Source organism: Lolium rigidum, chromosome 5, assembly GCF_022539505.1.
Source record: "Lolium rigidum isolate FL_2022 chromosome 5, APGP_CSIRO_Lrig_0.1, whole genome shotgun sequence".
Taxonomy (NCBI): Eukaryota; Viridiplantae; Streptophyta; class Magnoliopsida; order Poales; family Poaceae; genus Lolium; species Lolium rigidum.
In genome coordinates, this window is record NC_061512.1 from 223,380,637 (window position 1) to 223,389,688 (window position 9,052).

The window sequence follows — 9,052 nt, forward strand, 5'->3', positions numbered from 1 at the left end:
AATATCTAAATAGTGCTTTCTAATGTGTGATCAAGTAATTTTTTTTTATAGAACCTATCAAAACATATCGACCGGTATCCATGATTCTCGGTTTCCATGGTCAAATGCTTACGTCAAGTTATATTAGGTTTACTCATAAGTTGATACCGTATACATGCTATATATGGACTTGGTATTGTAATAACATCACTTGTTATAATTATTGAGAAACATGAAAGTATTGTAAATTCTACTATTTTTGCAAATATCCAATTTGATTACCATCTAGTGTACACAACTACACATGTGCTTCTACAAGTTTCTTAGTTAAGACGTCGTGCACAATGGGTTTGACACGCAACCAAGCTTACCCAAACCGTTCCCCTCCTCTCCTCTCCTCACATGCACATGTGACTAGGGTTCTTTGCCTCCCATCAGTGCTGCCACCATTCTGCCTCGCCACTATGGCCTCCAGGCCGTGGAGGCGGGGTGGATCTAGGCCCCTGCTAATTGGAGGGCTTTGTTTTTCCTTTTTCTATGGTTCATGTTTGGTGGGGTGGTGCTGAGGTGGCGGTGGCGACGTCTCTTCCAATATGGTCTCCTTGGCTTCAGCTCCATCTTGACAGCGACACCGAGAAGCTTTTAGTAGTGTTGTGTTCTTCAAGGGATTCTTCTAGTTGTGAGGATCTTCGGATCGTTAAGGAGCTTCAGATGTGGTCTTCTTGACCCGTTCGACGACTTCCCGCCTACAATCAACAACGCTAGGCCGACCTGGGAGGTGCGGCAGCAGCGACGCGCCGTCGACACGGTTGGAGATTGAAGATGAAGGGCTTCTCAAGGATCTCATTGTATAATTTTTTGTTTTTCTTGAGGTGATTTGTACTGTTCGTTGTTTATTTTAATGCCAGGTCCTATTCGCAAAAAAGGAGTTGTGCACAAAATTGAACCTAGAGATTTTGTTAAAATTGCTTTCGACACAATGAGTAGGCCATCCATTAAAAAAGTTATTAACAGCCTAACAAAATTCGTCGTGGCCGATGAGAGTGGTTCTTCCCTACATAGCACACACTATTGGTTTGTGGTGTGTGCTTCTCCCATAGAATGGAGCTTGCTTTTTGAAAAATATTCAACAATCCCTTGATCGTAATGGGTAAGTTTTTTTTATACTAGTCCCTCCGTCCTAAAAAGAATGGAGGGAGCAGTATATTTTAATATATGTGGACCTTATCCTACATGAGTTAGGTTGGTTGACCTTTTTGCTCGGCCTATGGGCCTTGCTTTTTGGGAACCCAATTTACATACACATATACATGTATTATTATAAAGAGATCAACGGTGAAAAAATTGTACACACCCTGCACCATACATGTGAAGATTTCAATACATACGTAATTTGGCAAGCATTGGATAGACCCGCTTGTGAGATATCGGGAGAACCTCGTCGTTCCGTGATCTGCATGTGCTCAACAATGTGCCCGTTTTACACAACTGCTTACTTTGGTCGTTATGGTGGTGACTTTCAATCTTACTGAAAATCATGTCATGAATTGTGGATCGATTAAGATGTGATTTCCCTCTTGCATGCGATGTGCGGTATCTCTAGATAAGATTTGTTTCATGTTCCACAAATGTATTTGCATGCTTTTTGATTAAGGATAAATTACATTCTGGAGTGATGCTCTTACCGAGAAAGAGATGTCGAGCTTGAAACTAGGATATTGACTACCTCACCTTGAGCTATGTATTTGTATGTTATTTTCTTTGCATCAAGAGGTTTCTTGTGATCGATGGTCACTGTATTTGAACATGAACTTTAGTAAAACCCAAGACTTGAGAGTTAATTGCCGGTGGCTTTATATATCCTAGTTTTAATCGCATCCGCAAAATATGTTATGTAATTATTGATTTCTTTTTCTAGCTTCACATGGCTTGTCAACCTTACTTTATAATTGTAGGGGGAATAGATAGAAAATGTGGCACGTTTATTAGGCCATTGACTCATTGCCACGAACGCAATGCCAATCGGCTCGATCACCAAGCACACCGTGGTGACCTTGATTGAATGGTCTCTCTTGAAAACAAAACATGCAAGCCTGATTACATTCCGATTTGGTTCGGCAAAATCGTCGCTAGCTAAGATTACTCCACGACTTAACCCTGATTCACTGACCTAACACTATGGTTTCTTGTAAAACACCTAACCCTTCCAAGATTCCACGATACGGTGTCATGTGTTCGTGGATCCATTGTCTAAAACCGTGTGTGTAGATCCACGGGCCACACGTAGGCAGGCCAGCCGGAAAGGGACACCAGCGTTCGGTGCCATGGGAAAGAATTAATTTAAAGAAGCGGCAGAAAAGAGATCGAGGGGGCGCATTATGCACTCCCTAATTAACAACTAATTTTCATGTCGCGCTAGTGCTCGTCGATCGGCAGTTTTCAGGTTGCTGTCTGCTGCCCAAAAGGTGCCAAATTAAACCGATCATCGGCACTACTCTTTGCTCATTGGCAACGCTCAGGATCGCAACGATCGATCGGTTGATGGAGATCACATATCATCAAAGATAATAATTTTAACCTGCATCTCCATTTGGCAGCGCGGCAGAGGCAAATTTCTCGATGGTGGCAGCTGTGATTTCAAATTAGTTTCCGATTTCTTGGTGTTCTAGCTTTGTGCACCCCAATCAACATCAGCAGCATCCCATCAGATAAGGGTAATCAGTTGGGTCACTGTGCTTGAGGAATTTAGATGCGTCATTCCAAGGCTGCTTTGGGCGTTGGAGATTAATTAGGGAACGCTGATATTAGCACTTCTTTTTTATGCTCCGTTACCGAAGCTGCCGGCCATGCCACCAGAGGCGGCAGACCAATTCTCAGGATCCATGGCAATCACGTGAAAGGGTAGAGTAGAGTTTCTCGTTTTTGTTTTGAGATGAGGTCACTAGTGCTGTTGAGAAATGGAGAATGTTTGGCTTGTCTATAAATAACTCAATCAGCTTTTTTTTTTTTGTCGTGATCAAAATTCTAGATCGTGTTTGAATGACCATAGTCTTTTTTTTTCTGGCCAAACTCACCAAAAATCAGTCGCAATGGTTATTTTGACCAAAATTCTCCTAGAGTACACTTGGACTTGGGTAAACACACATAATACTAACGAAAACTACTGCAAATTCAAATGTTTTCATTCACGCATGTGTGAGGCCTCCAAAGTAGATTCCTTTACGAGACCTCATGAATGGCTATAAAATTCTTCTCTACCTTGTTAGGTTACATGTATTTTGGATCTATGGACCCTTTGTCGACACATCCTTTTTGATCTTGCTAAATTCACAAAAAAAAAATCAGTTGCAAGGAATGTTTCCAAAATTTCACTAGAATACACTTGGACTCGGTAAACACATGTAATACTAAAGGGAAGTAGGACAAATTCAAATGTTTGATTCACACATGTGAGGGGACTCCAAAGTAGATTCCTTTACGAGACCTCATGAATGACTATAAAATTCTTTCCCACCTTTAAAAAATCTATGCATTTTGGATCTACGCACTTGCATCCTCTCTCGTTAGACCAACATGTCAGTGACACATGCATATTGTATTCTAGCGACGAAAAGTAACTACAAGTAGGCTGGTTCCTATTGTTATTTTTTTTAATCTAGATGATGTTGTTGTTGCGATGACTATAAATTCAATATTTACAGAGGCATTTTAGGAGTTGCCATTTGTGATCTGATGAGGTGTGGTGGGCGTCTAGTTGACACATGGGTTTACCAAGCCACGTGAGAGCAACTCAAGGGATGGCGAAATCTAAAATGTCATGTTGGAGAAACTAGTGGTTACCGAACGACATGTTAAAACGAGGACAATTGTTTTGTAAACCTTTGAAGATGTCATTTTCCTCGCAACCTAGAAAGAGCAAGATACCTCTCGCAAGACGTACGGGTGCTGATCTTTTGCGAGTTTGGTTGGATGACCATCCTATTACTTTGGGAGTGTTAAGATCGATGATGTACTGTCATTATGCTCTAGCCCATGGTTGAATAGATCATCGAATTCGGGTTGAAGATAATGGCATGTTGTTCTGCAATTTGGCTGATCAAGAGATGGTAAAAGGCCGACGCCTCGCATTCTTTTAATCAAACATGAAATTCGAGGTTTTCGGTGGAATGTAATGAACTTGAAATGGAGTTGCCCAAAAAATGTAACCTTGTGCATAAAAATGTGCACCTGGATCACACACGTTCCAAAAGGGAGGTGTTTAGGAGAGGAGCCAGATACACAAGCTTTTGCATGGCTACCTGCAAACCGTAGAACAAAACCTTTGTTGTTCCACCCTGAAACCCTAGATGAGAAGAGAAAGGGACGGTCAGGATGGCCCTCCACCATCCAGATCTCGCGCTCGCAGCAAAGCACCATAGGGTGCAGAAAAGTGGACGTTGGGCACGGGAGTCTCGGTCGCTGCGAAAGAGAGGAGACCACGCCCTGCACGCTGTACCTGGGTGGTCAGCCACCCTAAGCCAGGACGGGAGGTTAATTAATCGTGGAGAGGCCATGATGAATCAACCGCCCTAGTTTATGCGCCCCGAAAGCCCAGCTTTTCACCACCACCACCACCATCATCTTTGACCCGTCCCGTCTCCACAAACACTTGTCTCTTTCTTTGCTCACCCCTCCATGGATTTGGATCCCCACACCAATTAGTACTACTCACCACTCCTACTCCTACTCCTCCAGCCAGCCCCCACCTCCATCCACTTCCGCTGCCATTGCCCCACGCCCCGGCAGCCGGCTGGACAATATCCCGCCGCCGCCGCCGCCGCAACCGCCATGACGGCCGCCTCCTCCCGGTCCTCCTAGCAACGCAAAGGTACCGCCTTTCCCGGCCCGGCCCTGATTGTTCGACCGATTCTAGCCTAGCGGCGGCGGTGGGCGTCATTTTCCTCAGGTGGGGGGATGAGGGGTGCGCGCGCGTTCGTCCGGCCTCGATCTGTTGCGTCTGCGGCTTCCACGCCGCCGCCCATCACTCTCTAGATCCAATCCGCCTCCCCCTCCCTCGTCTTCTTCCTCTATTAAATAATCGTAAAAACATTTTCTTTCTTTCTTTCTGTTGCTCGCTTGCTTGCATTCAATGGCTACTGGAGTTAGTGCCGCCCCATGCCGCCTTGTGCTTGCGCTTGTGGGTGGTGGTGGGGGGGCGGACCGGACGGACACCGCATGTGTACTTGCCGCGCTGTTGCTCATATGATCCATGGCGCGCTCCATCATGCCTGCCGGCCCGCCCGCCCGCCTCTTCCTTTGAGGTGGGGGCCTGCAGGCAAAGGGGGATGTGTGCGCGCGCCTTGTGAGCTCGCAGGCGAGGCAGCTAGCTGTGCCAGGTTGCAATGCTCCTCCCTTTCTTCCTCCCTCTTTCCTCCCTCCCTCCCTCTTCCTCCTTTGGGGATATCTTAAAGATTCCCTTTTGTTATTAATCTCCGCGCTTCTGGCCCACCCCGCCCTATTTTTGTGGGTGATGCTGCCGGGTGGGGGGCTTCTGATCTCTAGGCCGGCCCTCTTTCTTCCTCTTCTTCTTCTCTGGGTGGGGGAGCCTTTTGGGGCGGGGAGCTGATGCGGCGGCGTAGTAGGGGCGGATCTGCCCACCAGCGCGTAGTTGTAGCTCCTGCTGTGTGAGTCTGCAGCAGCCTGCAGGTGATTTCTTGGTCCCAGGAAGGATTCCTCAAGAGATTACGGCCCTTTGATTTGCTTGCGCATGGGGATTTTTCTTGTCCGCTGTGCTTGTTTTCTGCTCGTCTTAGCTCGCTTTGTTGTCGCAGCAGTTCAGCTGTCCATCTTACCTGGTCCGGTCGTTTAGATTTCTTGGAATGTTTCTGATCCTTTTGCGTGTTTTGGTTGGTGAGACTAGGCTGTTGGATGATTTGTGTGGATATATATTCTAAGGGATTGGTGCCGCATGTGTTGAACAAACCCTAATTATTCTGTTGGTATGCTAATTCGATGTTCGGTTTGCAGGTTAGGCAGTTGGGAATTGCTTGGTCAGTCCTCAACTGGGTACTGACTGGGCAGCTGGACTGTACATCTGTCTGTTTGCTGATCAACTCTCCAGTTCATGTCTTCTGAATCTGCTCCCAAAAGCATGCCCGAGCAAGCGGCGAAGCCCAAGGAGATGGGGGAAGATGGCAGGCAACGGTCTGCTGCTGCTGAGGAGATTTCGGTGGAGCCGCACGAGCAGCTGGAATCTCCAGCTTCTGTGTTGGAGAAGGATACCTCAGGCCTCTCCTCGGATTCCGGGGATGTGCCACTAGCCCCGGACGGAGATTCTGGGGAGCTAAAGGAGAAGAAAGACTCGGATTCTAATGAGAATCCGGAAAAGAAGTCATCGCAAAAGAGTAGCATGAGTGATAGCTTTGCTTCTGCTAAAGTGAGTGATGGGACAAATAGTTTGGGTAAGACCAGTGGTAGTGCCAAGACGAGTGGACGGGATTTCACCGAGAGTGGCAAGAGCAGCATGTGCCGTGTGAGTGCCAGCAGCGACCTGAGTGACGAGAGCTCCTGCAGCAGCATGAGCAGTGCCACCACTAAGCCGCACAAAGGGAATGATTCGAGGTGGGAGGCCATCCAAGTGGTCAAATCCAGGGAAGGTGTTCTTGGTCTCAACCAGTTTAGGCTGCTCAAGAAGCTGGGCTCTGGTGATATTGGCAGTGTGTACCTCTCTGAACTGAGTGGAACAAAGAGCCACTTTGCGATGAAGGTGATGGACAAAACATCTCTGGCTAGTCGGAAGAAGCTGCTCCGGGCGCAGACTGAGCGGGAGATACTGCAGTCCCTGGATCATCCATTTCTACCAACCCTATATACTCATTTTGAGACGGACAAGTTCTCGTGTCTGGTGATGGAGTTTTGCCCTGGAGGCGACTTGCACACCCTTCGACAAAGGCAGGCTGGAAAACATTTTTCAGAGCAAGCAGCAAAGTATGCACTCCTTCCTGCTATCTATGAGTTCATTGTGAATGATTTGTTGATTACATGGGCCTTTTTTATTAGACGGTTTATTATGTGTCTTGCCTACTGCTTAACATTATTTCACTATCTTTTGTGATTATATTGACTTGTCAGGTTGTACTTGACATATGTAAGTAGTTTTACACTCTAATTAATACTTAACAAGTTTATTGTGCATGTACTAATCAGGAAAGTGCAGTATGTCCTAGATAACTAATATGTTCCATGCCATGATAGTGTATAGTTTAAATTGCTGTGATTAAGAAGTGGATCATTATTAGATTTCACGCGTTATGATAGGCATGTGTTCTTTTGAGCAAATTTTGATTTGCATAACAAAGATGTGCTGACCAGCCTTTGCTAAAGAATTTACCTCAAATCTGCACTTGATGTTTCAGGTTCTATGTTGCAGAGGTGCTCCTTGCATTGGAGTACCTGCATATGCTTGGGATTATTTACCGTGATCTGAAGCCTGAAAATGTCCTGGTTCGGGAGGATGGCCACATCATGCTGACAGATTTTGACCTCTCTCTTCGTTGTTCAACGAGCCCAACCGTGATCAGGGGAGCAAACCCTGCCCTGGATGCTCTGCAGAGGAACAATGCAGCATACTGTGTGCAGCCTGCTTGCATTCAGCCATCGTGTGTTGTTCCAACCACATGCTTTGGTCCTCGATTCTTCTCCAAGTCCAAGTCCAAGTCTAAATCCAAGAAGGAGAAATCAAAGCCTGAAGTCGCAAACCAAGTGAACCTATTCCCTGAGATGATCGCTGAGCCAACTGATGCCCGGTCCATGTCCTTTGTGGGCACCCACGAGTACTTGGCCCCAGAGATAGTGAAAGGAGAAGGCCATGGCAGCGCGGTGGATTGGTGGACCTTTGGCATATTCTTGTATGAGCTACTCTTTGGCAAGACCCCTTTCAAGGGTTCAGGCAACCGGGCTACGCTTTTCAACGTTGTCGGTCAGCCCTTGCGGTTCCCAGAGTCCCCGCTAGTGAGCTTCTCAGCAAGGGACATGATAAGGGGACTACTGGTCAAGGACCCGCAGCACCGGCTCGGGCACAAGCGTGGAGCTACAGAGATAAAGCAACACCCCTTCTTCGAGGGTGTGAACTGGGCTCTCATAAGATGCGCGAGCCCTCCGGACATACCGAAGCCTGTAGAGCTGGACTGCCGCCCGAAGCAAGCCCCATCAGCCAATGGAAAGGTCGCACCGGCTTCTAACCAGAAGGGCTCAGATAACTACCTAGAGTTTGAGTTCTTCTAGGCCTTTTTCGTGGCACATGGAATCGGACGCAGCGCATTTGAGCTGGCTGGCGCGGCGCAGAAAGAGAAGAAAGATGTAGAGCTCCTCTTGGCTGGGAAGGTACACTCGTTTGTTGTAGATTGTAAGAGCTCGTTTCTGGAGCCCCTGCCCTGCCCCAAGTTTCTTTTTTCTTCCATTGAACTTGTTAGCTCTAGTCAAATACTCTCTTATGCATGTTAATTGCGATTTTTCGGAAAACCGCGTATGGTACTCTTTGAAGGATTTGATGAGTACTTGTTCAAGCTGTCAATGTAACCGCTATTTGTACCTTGTAACTGATGTTTCTTCTTCATTGATCGCGCTGTCTGTTCCTGAGTGTTGCTGAATGATGTACCGTCATGACTGACAATGCAGTTACTTGTTAGTTGTTACCATCTCACCATCGGCCCTGTTGTATGATTGCCGATTGTGACTTGTTGAGAGTAGAAAACGTGCACATCTACGAGTTGCTGATTGTGACATACTGATGCTGATCGATCCGAGAAACTGTCCGTTCTTGCCTGGTTTTATTGTCTCCGGACGTATAATGCCAGTTCTCCCCATACTCCCATGTCGTATGCTCTACGTCCTGCATACTTCAACATTATGTATGTAACTTCCTTGCAGAAGGAGAGATCTGGAAGCGATCTGGATTTGCTTCAACGAGAAGCACGAGTTGGTTGCTGCAATTAGCCAATTACGGCGTATCACCACTGTAGTACTGCCAGTTATTCCCGCACTCCTTAGAGCATCTCCACCGGAGGCCCTAAATAGGCGCCCCAAACGGGGGGCG

The 9,052-nt window shown here is 46.8% G+C and overlaps 1 protein-coding gene across 2 annotated transcripts; it reads left to right on the plus strand.

The window, feature by feature from the left end:
- The first annotated feature begins 4,589 nt into the window (after nt 1-4,589).
- On the plus strand, nt 4,590-8,572 carry LOC124652179 (serine/threonine-protein kinase D6PK-like). Of its 2 annotated transcripts, none has more exons than XM_047191199.1 (3): nt 4,590-4,846; nt 5,986-6,945; nt 7,374-8,572. In XM_047191199.1, exons 2-3 carry the CDS (start codon nt 6,083-6,085, stop codon nt 8,239-8,241), a joined length of 1,731 nt encoding a protein of 576 aa, XP_047047155.1. In that variant the 5' UTR covers nt 4,590-4,846; nt 5,986-6,082; the 3' UTR covers nt 8,242-8,572. The 2 variants fall into 2 exon arrangements, with proteins under 2 accessions (XP_047047155.1, XP_047047156.1); XM_047191200.1 differs by lacking the exon at nt 4,590-4,846 and adding an exon at nt 5,272-5,354.
- Nucleotides 8,573-9,052: the final 480 nt, after the last annotated feature.